Source organism: Suricata suricatta, chromosome 7 (assembly GCF_006229205.1).
Source record: "Suricata suricatta isolate VVHF042 chromosome 7, meerkat_22Aug2017_6uvM2_HiC, whole genome shotgun sequence".
NCBI classification, from domain to species: Eukaryota; Metazoa; Chordata; class Mammalia; order Carnivora; family Herpestidae; genus Suricata; species Suricata suricatta.
The window spans coordinates 71,808,432-71,825,079 of NC_043706.1; the positions used below are offsets into that span (position 1 = coordinate 71,808,432).

The 16,648-nt window shown below is 36.6% G+C and overlaps 1 protein-coding gene across 1 annotated transcript in view; it reads right to left on the reverse strand.

Annotated features, from left to right (window-relative positions):
* ME1 (malic enzyme 1) overlaps window positions 1–16,648 on the reverse strand; it is a 182,782-nt gene that overhangs the window by 104,011 nt on the left and 62,123 nt on the right. Inside the window, exons 4-5 of the mRNA XM_029945152.1 lie at window positions 11,131–11,206; window positions 5,907–6,068 (exon numbers count right to left, since the gene is read on the reverse strand). Of these exons, the coding sequence (XP_029801012.1) occupies window positions 5,907–6,068; window positions 11,131–11,206 (238 nt within the window). The remainder of the gene's footprint in view (window positions 1–5,906; window positions 6,069–11,130; window positions 11,207–16,648) is intronic.

Sequence of the window (16,648 nt, forward strand, 5' to 3'; positions counted from 1 at the left end):
GTGGAGGGACAAATGATGACCTATTCAATGGTAGGCAGAATAATGACTTCCTCAATCCTTAGAACAATAAACATGTTACCTCACGTGGCAAAAGAGACTGCAGATGTGAGTAAGGGTGAGTCTTGAAAACTGAAAAATCTTTCCTGGATATAGTCAGAAAAAGAGATGTGACAATGCAGTGGAGCCAGAAAGATACTGTATTGCTGGGTTGAAAATGGAAAAAGAGCATCATGAACCAAAGAATAAAGGCTGTCTTTATTTTTTTTCACTTTTATTTTTTTTTTATTTTTTTTTTTCAATATTTTATTGTCAAGTTGTTTTCCATACAACACCCAGTGCTCTTCCCCTCAAGTGCCCTTCACCATCACCACCACCCCTTTCCCCCCCTCCCCCTTCCCCTTCAACTCTCAGTTCATTTTCAGCATTCAATAGTCTCTCAAGTTTTGCATCCCTCTCTCTCCCCAACTCTCTGTCCCTCCTCCGCTCCCCCTGGTTCTCCATTAGGTCTCTCTTGTTTTCCTGCTAGACCTATGAGTGCAAACATATGGTCTTTAGAAGCTGGAAAAGACAGGATATGAAATACAGCCCTGTGGGAACCTTTAGTGATTTTCGCCTTTTGAGACCTGTGTCAGACTTGTGACCTATAGAACCATAATGTAATATATTTGTGTTGTTTTAAGGCATTACATTTGTAATAACTTTTTATGGTAGCAATATAAAACTAACACGTTAAGGCCACATTTTAGTGCCAACACTAGTTTCTGTACAAGGGCTAGAAGATATATGGCAGCTACATGTGATATAAAATCTGTAAGGTTTTTCTTTAGTTTTCTCTCCATCATAGCTGGTTCATGCCAAATATGAAGAGCACTTTCTGGATGACAAGGGGAAACTTTCTGAATGGGAGGAGGCTTCAACTTCATGAGTTCAAGTTCCATTAAGGATTCTAGATCTAGATACACTGCATACATGAACTGAAGGCCAAACTAAACATAAAACCAGAATCATAAATCTGAGACCTAGGACAATGATTTAATAAATAAAGAATAACTATGCAAAAACAAGTGCCCATGCCCTCTTGAAGACTGAGCAAATGTTATGGGCCAAACTGTGTCCTCACCAAATCTCATGGTGAAGTCCTAACTCCCAATGCCTCAGAATAGAACTATATTTGGAAATGGAGTCTTTTAAAGAGGTGATTAAATTAAATGAGGTCATTAGGGTGAATCATAATCCAATATAACTAGTGTTCTTATAAGAAAATGTTAGGACACAGATGCACACAGAGGAAAGACATGTGAAGACACTGGAGGAAAATCAGAGGAAGAGAAGCCAAGGAGAAGAGCCTTAGAAGAAATTAACCCAGTTGACACCTTGATCTTGGATATCCAGCCTTCAGTACAATGAGAAAATAGATTTCTATTGGTTATCCACCCAGTTTGTAGTACTGTTATGGCAGCCCTAGAAAACTGTATTATATAACACTTGAAGCAGTCTTCAAGACCTAATAATGGGGTGCCTAGGTGGCTCAGTTGGTTAAGTGTACGGCTTCAGCTCAGGTCATGATCTCATGGTTCATGGGTTCGAGCCCTACGTCAGGCTCTGTGCTGACAGCTAATTCAGAGCCTGGAGCCTGCTTCGGATTGTGTGTCTCCGTCTCACTCTGACCCTCCCCTGCTCACACTATCTCTCTCTGTCTCTCAAAAATAAATAAAAAACATTTAAAAAAATTTTTTTAAAAAGAAGACTAATAAAACCTAGAACAGCATGTATGGGATGCAAGGAACATCTACTCACATCTTCAGTCAAAAAGCAAACTTTGATACTGGCCACTTATATAAGAAAAATAGATAATAAACATGATTACTATGAAAAAATTTGCAACAATGATTTATAAAGAAACTGAATATGGTATGCTCTTAAAAGACAACTGAAGGAAATTTACTGGAAGTAAATTGTATACAGCAACTGCTTCACAAAGAACATAAAGAAAATGTGATCTGTAAAGTAACGGATGAAAAATAAGACAGAAACACAAATATCCTGACTAAATGAATGTTTTGCTTTATCAGCCTAAAGAATAAGAGTATTTTTTCACCAAGCACTTTTATGGCTCAGTTTCAGTGTCCTTGTTCTTTTCTTTTTTTTTTAAGATTTTATTTTTAAGTAACCTCTATCTACATCCAGTGTGGGGCTTGAACTTAAAACCCCCAGATCAAGAGTCACATGCTCTACCAACTGAACCAGGCAGGCACCCCATGAGTGTTGTCAATCAGTAAGCCTCCTTTAGGTGAAAGCTGCAGAGATTTAAGAAGTTAGGTGAGTGGGATTTTATACCAAGTGAAGAATGTCTTATAAATTGGCTCCTAATTTCTTTCCTGTTTTCATTACTACTCAATACTGGCATTTATAATAAAAGAGGAAAACATTTATAATTTATAAAAGAGCGATCTAGTTCTCATTAAACTTTGCTAGATTATTCTGCATAAGAAAAAAGTTATGTAATCAATTTGTTTTTATATTTTTACCGTGAGGTGTAAAATTGAACAGAGAATCACAAAAGAGAGGAGACTAAAAGATTTTACCACAGGAGAAAACAAAAAGTCTTTACCACAGGAATATTTTCACTGAAAACAGTTTTCCACATATGAAAGTGGAACATAAAGCAGCAACATAAAAACTCCATTATATTTTACACTATCACATTTTAGTGAATTAAATTTTCTTTGTCTTCTCAGTAAACCAGCAGTACAAATAAGAAAAAAGAGTCAGAATGAATAAATGAGAACATGAAGAGTTAGCAACTCATCTCAATCGAAATATTTTTCTGCCCTCCATTATCTATTACTTAAGAGCCATACACATAAAAATTCAGGTTAGAGTACTCATAAGTTAGAACTAACAGATTTTGAACTCCAAGAGCTCACAAAAGAAAAATAAAGTCATGTGTTGAGCATTTCTATCTATTTTAAGCAACAGAAAAGTTAATCTAGAACCTAAATGGCTTCTATTCTTCCTGATATATAAGTACTTTATTGTTAATAGAATACAGTTGATATGGGTCCCAAAAGTGAATAAAATTATGAGAAAGTTAAGTAAAAACCAAAATATATTCTGCTTAATAACTAAAACATACCTCTATTAGTTTTTGGAAAGAAGACACATGTATACTTAAAAAAAATCATATTTCTGATGAACCAAATTAAATGTCACTTTCTTTGCTTAGATAAAATTTTGAACACCATAACATTAGCAGAATAAACTGTTGTTGCTATTGCAAATGAAATAATTTTTGTTGATTAGTTATTACAAATACATAGGAAAGATGTTGAGTGTTTAACATTTATTTTATAAGCATGGGGTGCCTGGGTGGCTCAGTTAGTTAAGCGTTTGACTTCAGCTCAGGTCATGATCTCACAGTCCATGAGTTCAAGCTCTGCGTCAAGCTCTGTACTGACAGCTGGGAGCCTGAAATCTGCTTTGGATTCTGTGTTTCCCTCGCTCTCTGCCCTCCACAACTCATACCCTCTCCTTGTCTCAAAAATAATAAACATTAAAAGAAAATATTTATTTTATAACCAATCACTTTACTGAGAGCTCTAATTTGGTCATGAAAATTTTTACTTGATTTTCGTATGTTTCATCAATAAGCATATTATCTATAAATAATGAAAACCGTCTTTTCCAGTCAAACATCACATTTGTTTTTCTTGTCTTATTGCAAAGGCTAGTACTTTCTGAATAATAAAAGAGAATAGTGATAACAAGTGTCTTGATAACCCTTTGAAGTAATTTCTCTAATATATCACCATGGATTATGATGTTGCTAATAGTTTGAATAATTTTTGACATTAAATGTATTCTGCAGGATTTGGTTTGCCAGTATTTTATGAAGGATTTTAGCTCCTACATCTATATTCATAAAACTAATATTTACTAAGAACTTACAAAATGTTAATCACAATCATAAGTCTTCTAAGAGCATTAACTTATGATAACTTTATAAGCAGGTACTCATTTTATAAAGGAAACTAAAGCACAGAAAAGTTCAGTTAACTATTTCAAGAGTACACACCTAGAAAGTGGTAAAAGTATATGGGAAAACATGAGCCAAATTATCAGTTTCTTGTTATGTGCTATTTTTTTTAACCAGGTTTGGATATCAAGGTTATGTCCTTATAAAATGAAATGTGCAACTATGAATTTTAATATACTCTGGAACATTTTATACAGTATAGGAGCTACATGTCCTTAAAGGTTTGAATGATCAAATCTATAATCTTATATGAGTTTAAAACTGAATTCTACTTAATTTAACATTAAAATTTAGACCTATTTTTCCTTTTGTGTGTTTCTCACTTATATTTTTGTCTATTGTTTGCATAAATCTGGTGACATGATTCACAAGCATTCAATTATTTTGTATATAGTCTGACCATTTTACGTAGCCTAGGAGCCCCAACTGTCACAAGGTGGAGACTGACCATACCAGAAAAAATTATCTTGTGACTTGGGGTGGGCAACTTTGGTCCAAATATAATCAGTCAAACTGGTACCTGAGTTCACATGGGCAATCAATCAATCAATCATGTCAAGATAATAGAGCCCCAATAAAAACTCTGAACAGTGGGGGTTATATATCAATCCCACACATTAATACCACAGGGTAACTTGTCCTGACTCCACAAAAAAATAAAATAAAATCTTCACATTTGGAACCCTGAGATTGTCTTATACATCGCTTCCTTTCACTGATTTTTTTCTATATTCTTCCCTACAATACACTATAATTGTGATATTAGCTTTTGGTGAGATCTGAGTCCTTTTAGTGAATTATCAAGCCGGAAAGTCAGGTTAGGGGAATCTCCCGCACTGACAGCACAGAACCTGCTTGGGATTCTCTCTCTCTCTCTCTCTCTCTCTCTGCCCTTCCACTGCTTGTGCTCTCTCTCTCTCTCTCTCTCTGTCAAAATAAAACTTAAAAAAATGTTCCTTTATAAAGGTTAAATTATTATTCACATATATAGGAAGTTTTTACTTTAACTTTCTCTATTAATGAATATAAAAACTGTTCAAGCTAACAATGTTATTAATGCTTTAGAAAAAAAGGAAACAACTATAAAAATTACATATTTTACCTTTAATTTCTAGTATTTATCACTATAACTGAATCTATTAGCCATGAAGGATGAACAAAAATACGTACTGATATAGAGCTTTAAGATTCTAAAATACTGATCCAGAAATGAGAAATACAAAATTCCAAATCATCTACTACAGGTTTAAAACAGACTTCTAAAACTATATTTCACACTGATTAAACTTAGTAAATCTTTTGGGATTAGTTTCTACATAATAAAAAATCAATTAATTTAATTTTTTTTATGTTTTTTATTTATTTTTGAGAGACAGAGAGAGATAGTGCGAGAAGGGGAGGGTCAGAGAGAGAGGGAGACACAGAATCTGAAGCAGGCTCTAGGCTCTGAGCTAGCTGTCAGCACAGAGCCTGACCGGGGCTCGAACCCACGAACCATGAGATCTGGCCTGAGCCGAAGCCAGATGCTTAACTGACTGAGCCACCCAGGTGCCCCAAAATTGATCAATTTTAAAAAGTAACTAAGATCTCCTAAAGTAAAGCATATACTCTAGAGAGTAATGGTGTGAATGTTCATCGAAGGATAAAACACTAAAGAAGCAAGTAAAAGATTAACCATGTTATAGAGAAGGAGAAGAAAAAGGGAAAAGAAAAAGAATAGTTTTCTTATAAGATTTGGGGGATAAGTTTGAGGAGGGAGAACCAGACAGAAAAGAATAAATTTCATAAAGTTCTTGAAAAAAGCTCAAAATGCAAGAATTGCTGCTATTTTTTAAGGTGTACAGCTGTCTTACAGACTTAAATTGTTTACCTCATTTTCTGTTCCCACATCCAGAGTAACAGGCAGACATTCTTGAGGATTCATCCCTCCACAGGCTGTATACAGTGCCAGCTTGCCCACAGGGATGCCCATCCCATTACAGCCAAGGTCTCCCAAGCCAAGAATACGTTCTCCATCAGTCACCACAATAGCCTAGAAGAGAAAAAAAATCTGTTAATAGATGTTTGAAAATCCAGGGGCACTGTTCCAGGTCTCTACTTCCGAAGTAGAAGTCTTATGTAATGAAATATTACGCTATCAAAATACATAAATTGAATATACATGTAAGAGATTTTATATGATCCTAAGTGTGGGAGAGTGGAGAGAAGAAATAAAGTTGATATGTATTTTTAAACTTTTTTAAAAGTACATATATATGATTATCAGTGAAGAAAGAAGAGATGATAGGCACATAAAGATTCAAATAACTTTTGTGGCAAGTAGGAAGACTACAGGGAAATAGGAGATCAAAGTGAAACTGAGAGAGGCTTTGAAACCAGCGCCATCCACTCTGAGCCCGGCTTTGGGGGGCCCTGGTTAAACAACGCTTGACTGCTAAGTAGCCTCCAAATGCTCTGATGTTTAGTTTATGCATCTTGGCACCATTTTCACACATCCTATTTTCAGAGCAATGTTGATCCATCCTCTTTAGCAACTATAACCACTGGATATTGTTCTACCATTTTTGAAGTATGCCAAGTGCAATCTGCTACTTCTTTTACCTCGTAACCTTCCACTAGAATCAATGAATTTTGTGTAGTTTCTTTGCAGTCACTTTGCCATATCTAGGAGCCATACATTTTAATCAGGAGGAGATTTTATTTTTATTTTATTTGATACCTGTGTGAAACTAACACATCTAACGTCCTTGTTCTGTGATTTATAGCCATTATATGAATTTAAGCAAAGCCAATCTCATGAGAAAATTGATTAGATTTTCTATAAACTGCTACACTCATCATTTCCATGGAGTCTTGGCAAAATGTCAGTCATCTGACCTTAAATAAATGTACAAATTAAATTTTCTGTTTCTTATTTGTAAAACAGGAAGAATAAAGGTACTTTTCAGAAGAGCTGCATAAAAATAGAAACTCACTCTGTTTGGTTCACTACTGTGCACCAGCACCAAGCACAGCATTTGGCACATAGTAAACAATGAATAAATATTAATTAAATAAATCCATGATTCAATAAAATGATATGCAAAGTACTTAGCCATAGTACCTGGTACATTGCAAATTCTCAACAAATTGTAGCTATCAATACTATTATCATGAAGAGTAATAGTATACAGAGTCATAGTATTTTAGAGGGGGAATTTAGAATCTATTTAGTCCATCCTTCTTATTTTATAGATTAAGAAACTGAAGATCAGAGAACTGAAGTCATCTGCCTAATGTGATTTGGTTAATACCAAAGAACCAGAAGCTGGGTATGTCAACTCCTAGTACAATGTTTTTCTACTATGCCATCGTAAAGAACATATTTTAAGATGTACTTTTGGGGGGCACCTGGGTGGCTCAGTCAGTTGTACGTCTTATTCTTGATTGCTCAGATCATGGTCCCAGTTTTGTGAGTCCGAGCCCCGCACAGGGCTCTGTGCTGACAACACAGCGTCTGCTTGAGATTCTCCCTCTTTCTCTGCCCTACCCCAACTTGCACTCTCAAAGTAAATTAAATTTAAAAAAATTAATATACTTTTGAGATCTTTTTAATTTTCTGTTCACCTATATTATGCAGCTCTTAAAAACTGCCTTAAAAATAAATACATTTGAGAAGTGGGTGACAATTATTTTTTCATATCCCATAAAGCTGATCTTTGTTACATTTTCCATGTCTGATTGCAAAGGGTTAATAGGTTATGCTGTTTTGAAGAAGGCAACTTGATACCACTGGGTTAGCTGGTTCTGATTTAAGATAAGAAAGATAAATGAATACTACAGAAAATCCTAACTTTGCTTTTTAAATTAAAACCAAATTTCCAAAGTCCAAATACTTCTAACATATATTTGACATTGTTCCATTTATCACACTATCATAAACAGAGGTTCTTTTCTCTATGGCTGATAATGTATACTTTTATAAATGTGTCCTTTAAACACATAAAGCCAGTTGGCCTGCATATTTTAAAATATTTTTTGAAGATATGTTAGGACGGCAACATTGTCATAACTTAGATATGATCTGAATAATAATTTATATAATGCTTTCCAGGTTTCATGAAGACCCAGGGAGTTAATACTTGTGATTTTCATCTATTTCAATACTTTTGAAAAAGTGACTGAGGGGCGCCTGAGTGGCTCAGTCTGTTAAGCATCTGACTTTGGCTTAGATCATGATTTCACAGTTTGTGAGTTCGAGCCCTGCATTGCATGAGCTGGAGCCCCGCTTCCAAGTGAGCTCTCGAGCCCCACCTGTGTGTGGGTAAACACAAGCGCTGCTTCTCTCCCTCTCTCTCTCTCTGTCCCTTTCTCACTCACACCCTCTCTCTCAAAACAAGAGAAAAGAAAGGAAAAGAAAAGAGGGGTTGAAAATAACATAGTATTTTCATTTATTTTTGATACCACATCTAAATTAAACTAAATCTCTTTTTCGTCATCTCTTCATAAACTGTATTTCCTAAGCTCTTCTCTCATCCTGTGCCATTAATTTTATTATATAAATATGCCATGGACATTCATAAAGGTGATAGTTATTTTAGTAATTTTTAAACTGAGGCATTTGCTGTTTTAGCTGGGTACGTGCCTTGTTACAAATGTACATTTGTAGCATTAATGCACAATCACTGCAACACTGAAGGGTATACTTTAAAAGTTAAGGGATCCTTTGAAATAAAAAACATTGCCATCTATACAGCTTTTCATTAAGTTGACCTTCCTTTAGCTTTTGTTTTTACCTACTCTATCTCCCACTTAAGGAAAACCAAGGAGCTGGATGTCTTCTATACAACGCGAAGTCACAGCAGCAGGATTATCTCAGGAAGACAACCATAATTCTTTCAGTCATGTCTGCATTTCAGAAATTCAACCTTCATCCCACTCTCAATTATTACCTGGGCTTCACCTGACTGGTAAATCTGTATGAGACATGAAGGAGTTCTCCCGCGCACACACAGACACCCTCACCATGTGTCTTATCTTCATTCCTTCTTTTCCTTCCTAGCAGCTCTTCTACTATGGCCGCCCTGAGTGCAGAACTCTTGCCTCTGCTCCCTTCTCTGATGAACCTTCCTCAAGCACTACTTCCATAAATATGACATTCTATTATTTCAAGTCTAAACACCTCTTTCTGAATTTCAAGAACTTTCATGTAATACGAGATCTTAATTCTGCTACATTTCAACATTAACATTAGCTTTGGTCAGGGCAGCCAATTAACTTACTGCACAAAAACACACCATTCTCTTGATGAACTAAGTATTTATATGAATCTCTTCTCTTCCTAAGATAGGATCTTCTTCCCTAATTATCCAAGGCTAAATCTAAGTTCCAATTTCACTAAAACAATTTCTTCACCGTTTCAGCCTTCTCTGAATATTCTCCTCTGAATGAATATAGAATTTATAATTTATAACAGTTTACTTACATATATCTAATAATTGATTGCTTTTGTTTTAAGTATGCCTTCACCCACACAGTAAAGACTATATATCTTATTCAATTTTCTTTTGCAATAAACTGTTGCCATTTAAGTGCCTATTATGTGTCAGATACTAATCTAGACTTTTAAAATAATATTAAGTATAGTTAGGATCAAGAATATCAGTGAGGGCCTAATATTGAGAGCTGAAAGAATAAAGGTAGGCTACTAATGAAGATAAATATTCAGAGATGAGCTAGAAGGACAAACATAAAGGTGACCATATTGCCTGTTATGATTATATGGATATTAATTACTAATACTAAAATTAATAGCCATGTTAATTAGCCCTCTCTACCCCAGAACTATTTCCTCTGTTGAGTCATTCTTACAATTCTCTCTAGATTCCAGTTAAATTCTAAGTATCCTTAGACATTTTATACTTCATATGAATTAATACATTTGGGGGGTAGTTCCTAAGGATAGAATCTGTGGACAGTGCAGTCTACCTTGTGGGAGAAACCCTATGGAAGCAACTTAGGTTAAAAAAAAAGTGAAAAAATTGGGAAATCATGAAAAACATCCTGCTTTACAAGTTTGCCTGGTATAAGCCTCAAAGAGGAGAGTGAATCAATTCCAGCCATGACTGTTCAAAATAAAGATCAGTAAGGGAGTGATGCTTCGGAAGTCACAGCTGAGGTGCCTCTGCACCCCTAAAAAGCATCAGTTTGTTCACTCTTACTCCAAAAACATAGCACAAAGTGCTGGACACATGGAAGGAAGGAAGGAAGGAAGGACGGAAGGAAGGAAGGAAGGAAGGAAGGAAGGACGGAAGGAAGGAAGGAAGGAAGGAAGGACGGACGGACGGACGGAAGGAAGGAAGGAAGGAAGGAAGGACGGAAGGAAGGAAGGACGGACGGAAGGACGGAAGGAAGGAAGGAAGGAAGGAAGGAAGGAAGGAAGGAAGGAAAAAGATAAAACAGGAGCCAAGGCAGGGACAAGTACCTCTCACCTTCCTGAGACAAGGAGGGAGATAGAGTCCGTGTCCAAGAGCCAGGGCTCCGAGGCCTGCAAGCACCTTCCCACTACCCCCTTGCACTACTGTGTGGCACACACACCCTTCCTTTTCTCACTGAATTGTCATGATGATTACAAGAGTTAATCCAAGTAGTGTCTCACACTGAAAGCTACACAAGTTGAATACTATTTATATTTTATTTTCCTCAGCTCAAGAGGAAAGTCAGATGAGCTACTTAAGGTCACAATGATAAAGGAAATGCTTTAATGGAGCTTTTGTCTACCTGTGTTCTTCTTCTTAGTGGATGATTAAACCCTACAAATGTGAAAACAGACTTTTCTTAAAGAAATTCAGAGGGAGCTTCAACATTTATTCAACACTTATCATTTACAATAAAGAAATACTAAGTACACAGATAAAAATAATGGGGAAACTTAGTCTCTAAATGGTATCAGAATAAAATTAATCCAGTATGCAAAAATTAAAGGAATATAAATTAGGTGACATTCACTAGAAAAGCTAGTAAATGCTACCTAATATCATGAAAATTGTCAGCATGTTAAGTACAGGATAGGAAAAAGAACAAATTTGCCATGGTGGAAAAATTGGATAACTTACCTTGATGACATCTTCTGGCCACGCATTAAGAACTGAAGCAATATGCCCTCGATCATGGATACTAATAAAGAGACCTCTGACAGAAAAAAAAAAAAAAGTAGTTTTAAGTTACTTCAGACTTGTGAAACTATCATGATACTTAAAATTTTTTTCAAATTTGTTTGATACACCTCCACTTTTATGAAACTAGTGAAAATTATTTCCTTACATTTAAAAGCTAAGAATCTTATAAATAAGGGAGAAATTACTTTAAATAATATACTGACATCTATAATAAAGGTTCATTCTTATTCCATATTCTTAAATGTTTTGTAATTAAAGAAGCATTCACTCTTTTATATCCAGAAAATTTAAATAGCATTATCAATTCCACTCATAGATTTATTTACATTAAATATATGTAAAAGCACTTAGAAAAAGATGAAGTATATGTAAACAGGCATTTTCAGTACACACTCCACCTGATTACATATTCACGAGGTGAAGATGAAAGCCTGTATGGGCAAGAGCTTAAGTGACTGACAAATGCCGGGCATCCCTTTTGTGTGAAACTCACTTGACTTTTTTTAAGTTCAAATATCCAAGTTACAATTCTTTGATCTGCAGTCTTAGCTGCTGTTTGCAACTGTTATTATGACTTAACTGAAGTCTTTAACACTGCTCCTCTCCTGTCTCCCATTTCCTATGAAATCTTAACAAGTAACTGAAATTAAAATGTAAAATGAGTTTCAATGTCTTAATCTCATTTAAAAGCTTTACGTTAGTATTGTTAAATGTAACTCAAATACAGGGAGCCAGACACAACCAATGTGCAGCTTACTGAATTTTTTTAAGGCCACCACCGCCCTTGTGCATACATAACAGCATTTAAGCAGAGGGAGTCTTGCCAGCATCCCAGAGCCCTCCACGTGTTTCTCCCGATCAACTGTCCCAACTTTTAGTCTCTTTTCTTTAACTTAAACTTCTATCATCCAAATGAAAAGCCACTCCTAGATACCATTTGTCTTCTAAAGTTTCCCATAATCTGAATTTTGCTAATTCCTATGGTATAGATTAACAAATTAATCTTCCTTCTGTATTCCTTGAGAAATTGGTAAGTGAATCTAAAGACTTTAATAAGATTCCTGTCCTTTTTTTATAAGACGCTTCAGAAGATGCATAGTATTATCACCAGCTAGACCTCAAGACTTGACCTTTCCTGCCCACCTGCTTGTACTCCCCAACATTTAGCCTCTATTTTTCCTTACTTCTTTCTGGCTTCTCTCTTAAATCAGGCAAATGGAAAACAAAACTGCCCCTTGAGCAATAGAGCTTGTCCTGACCAGCTGGCCCAGATTACCCAGACCAGTGTGAACTTAACCCCTGACTCACCTAACCCCTGCACAGATGGATCCTGGAATGACCTCGAGTGACCAACAACTACCTTTATCTCATTCTAATACTAAAATCTCCACCCAGGGAGGAGCACAAGCCTCATTTACATAATATACAATGGATGTACAGACATGTCTCCTTAAGGCGTATGCATGACTTATGCTAGCCTTTACATACAATGATGATGAGGCATCTCTATCTAAATATTCATCCTAACTTTTAACAAAACAAACCCATCCACCCTTGCTCAGGAGTCATGGCTTTGGAAGCCATTCCCTGTGATCTCATTTGCTGCAAATAAAGTACTTTGTCTGACAACTCAACCCAGTACACTTTCTGATTCACCGAAGAGCAAACTCACATTGGTTCAGTTACAGTATCTTTTAGCCTTTTGTGTAATTTTGATAGCTGCAAATGCTTCATATCTAAATTCATTAATTCATTAGGGGTTACAATGGAACAATTCTGTCAATCATTCATCATTTGCTAAAATTCTTCTCTAAAGAGAAATTTCACTACACCTATTGTTTGGTTACCCAATGCTAAAGCTGATACAAATGCTGAATTCTTCCTCTTTACTTACCAATTTTGTTTTAATGTTTGTTTATTTACTTTGAGAGAGGCAGCAAGAGAGAGAGAGAATGCACTAGTGGGTGATGGGCAGAGGGAGAGGGAAAGAGAATTCCAAGTGACAGAGCAGAGCCCCATGTGGGGCTCAATCCCACAAGCTGTCAGATTATGACCTGAGCCAGATGAAGATCAAAAGTTGGATGCCTAGGGGCACCTGAGTGGCTCAATCAGTTAAGGGTCCAACTTCAGCTCAGGTCAAGATTTCTCTTTTTGAAGTTTATCCCAGGCCCGCATAGGGCTCAGTGCTGATAGCTTGGAGCCTGGAACCTGCTTCAGATTCTGCATTTCTCTCTCTTTCTGTGGCTTCTCTGCTCATGCTCGCTCGCTCACTCTCTCTCTCTCTCTCTCTCTCTCTCAAAATAAACATTAAAAAAATAATAAAAAATAAATGAGTTGGATGCTTAACTGACTGAGCCATCCAGGTGTCCCTTTATTTACCAATTTTTGAAATAAAGAGCTCATTTGCTAGAATCCTTCAAGAGTTAAGTGTGTGTGTGTGTGTGTGTGTGTGTGTGTGTGTGTGTGTGTGTGTGTTTTGGACCAGTATGAACTCATGGATTTAAACATATTTGATGTGTTTTAATCCATCACAGTTACTTTCTTTATTGATACTAAAATAGTCCCATACTTAGCCAGTGGATGTTGGCCTCTCAGTCCTTTTTCCTTTAATTTTTTTTATGTTTTTTTTTTTAATTTATTTTTGAGTGACAAAGAGAGACTGCGCGAGCAGGGGAGGGTCAGAGAGACAGGGAGACACAGAATCCGAAACAGGCTCCAGGCTCTGAGCTAGCTGTCGAACCCACGTGCTGTGACATCATGACCTGAGCCAAAGCCAGACGCTCAACCGACTGAGCCACCCAGGTGCCCCTCAGTCCTTTGGACCTGACAATAGTTTGGGACAGCTTCCTTGATCTCACTTATGACAAAATGTTCCTTTTTATCTCCGAAAGATCTGCCTCAGTACTGAAATGAGCCATTTCTCTAAGAATCCCTGATTTCTTCTAGTAGCAAATAATATTTCAAGATCACAATCCAGGTTACAGACATCCTTCCTGCTACTAGTTGATCAAAGTATTGTTTTAGAAAAAGTAAAAACAATGTTAAGATTCACTTCCTATTTATGGCCAAAAATATCACTTTGGCACTCTTTTAAAAAGTTTATTTATTTAAGTAATATCTACACCCAATATGGGGCTTGAACTCATGACAGCAAGATCAAGAGCCACACATTCATCCATCTAAGTCAGCCAGGCATCCCAAATTGACACTCTTCTTTTGCCAAGTTTACCACCCTGATTCTGTAGCAAATTCAGTTCAGCAGAGTTGGAGAGGGCCATTCACACTCTCGCTTCCCCTCACCTCCTGCACTCATCTCCCTCTCACTCTCAGCTGATCACCCAACCTTACATTTCAAATAGAAATAGATGCAATAGGGTGAAAAACTACCTAATCTTTCTAACATAAACTTCCACTAACCCATCTGCATCTTTTAAAATAGATTTTATTGTTTTGATCAGTTTTAGGTTCACAGCAAAACTGAGCAGAAGGTGCAGAGATTTCTCATAAACTTCCTGCCTCCCCCCTACATGCCGACCCATCCCCGCCACCCTGCCCCGCCACCACTGACAACATCCTTCACACTACAGTGGACACTAACACATCATTACCACCCAGAGTACATGGTTTCCATTAGAGTTCACTCTTGGTGTAGTACATTGTGTGCGATTAGACATATTTATAGTAATATGCAGCCACAAGTATAGTATCATACAGAGTAGATTCACTGCTCTGAATGCCCTCTTTGCTCTACCTACTTATCCTTCCCTCTCAAGCCCCCAGCAACCAATGATCTTTTTACTGTCTCCAAAGTTTTCCCTTGTCTAAAATGTCATATATGTGAAATCATACAGTTTGTAATCTTTTCTTTCAATTAGAAAAATGTCTCTCCTTGTCTTTTTATAGCTTCACAACTCATTTCTTTTTAACACTGACTAATATTCCATTGTCTGGATATACCACAGTTTGTTTACCCATCCACCTACTGACAGACATATTAGTTGCTCCTCCCAAGTTCTGGCAATTATGATAAAGCTGCTAAAAACATCTGTGTACAGGTTTTGGTGCAGATGTAAGTTTTTAATTCCTTTGGGTAAATATCAGGAATGCAACTACTGGGTTGTATGGTAAGAGTAGGTTTTGTTTTGTAAGAACTCACAACCTCTCTTCCAAAGTAGCTCTATCATTTTGCATTCTCGCCAGCAATGAATAAGAGCTCCTATTGCTCCATATCCTGACCAATACTGGTGCCACAGTGTTCTGGATTTTGTCGTTCCAATAAATGTGTAGTTGTAACACATTTAAATAAAGTAGAAAACTTTTGTTTTAGTCTGTCTTTCCCTGGTGATGTGAAACGTGGAGTATCTTTTCATGTGCTTATTTGACATCGATATATCTTCTTTGGTAAGGTGACTGTCAAGGTCTTTGGTTCATTTTTAGACTGGAATGTTTCCTTATAGATTTTTTAAAAGATTGTTTGTATATTTGGGATAATAGTCCTTTATCAGATATATCTTATGCAAATATTTTTTTCCCAATATGTGGCTTGTCTTTTCATTCTTATGACAGTGTATTTTTTAAAGTAAACTCACTGCCCAATGTGGGGCTTGAACTCATGCCCCAAGATTTAGGGTTGTATGGTCTACCAACTGAGCCGGTCAGGCACCCCAACAGTGTCTTTCAGAAGGCAGAAATCTTCTGAAAAGACTGAATTTTGTCCTCTACCCTCCTCTCTTCAGAGCAGTGTCCTTCAAAGACTGATGTATTCTTACCATCTCTATTTTCTTACCTCCTATTCTCTCCTCAATCTACTAATAAGGCTTTTCTCCCTCACTGCTCCACCAAAACAACTCTTATCAAAGTCACTAACGACTCACATCTGACTACAGGCAAAGGTCAACACTCAATTCTCATCTTACTTGACTTCTCAACTGTATTTGACATGGCTTTAAATAGCATGTTCATAATGATGACTCTCAGACTTCTGTCTTTAACACAGACCACTTCCTTGAGCTCCAAACTATATATTTAGCCAACTACTTAACTCCTGTGATCATTCAGTCCTCAACTCACAGCTGGGTTCCTCAACAGACCTTTTCTGATAACAGCAATTAAAGTACCTCCATGCTAACATTTTGATCATCTTCACAATATTTCCAAGTATCCAAAACAATATTTTTCATGTTTACTACCTGTCTCCTCCTCGCCACCACCCCCTCCTCAGTGTGCGGCGAGTTCTCACATTTGGAACCCCAATGCCTTTAACTGTGCTGGCATACTGTATTTGTCCAACAATGCATGCTGATGATAGTACTGAGAAAATAAGGCTTCTATAATCAAAAATTTTTAAAGTGAAGAAAACATGAAATAAACCCAGATTTATACTGACTCACTAAATGACCAAAAATTATAGTATGATAGTAAGTGCTATGGGCAGAATACTAATGGTTGTCTGACT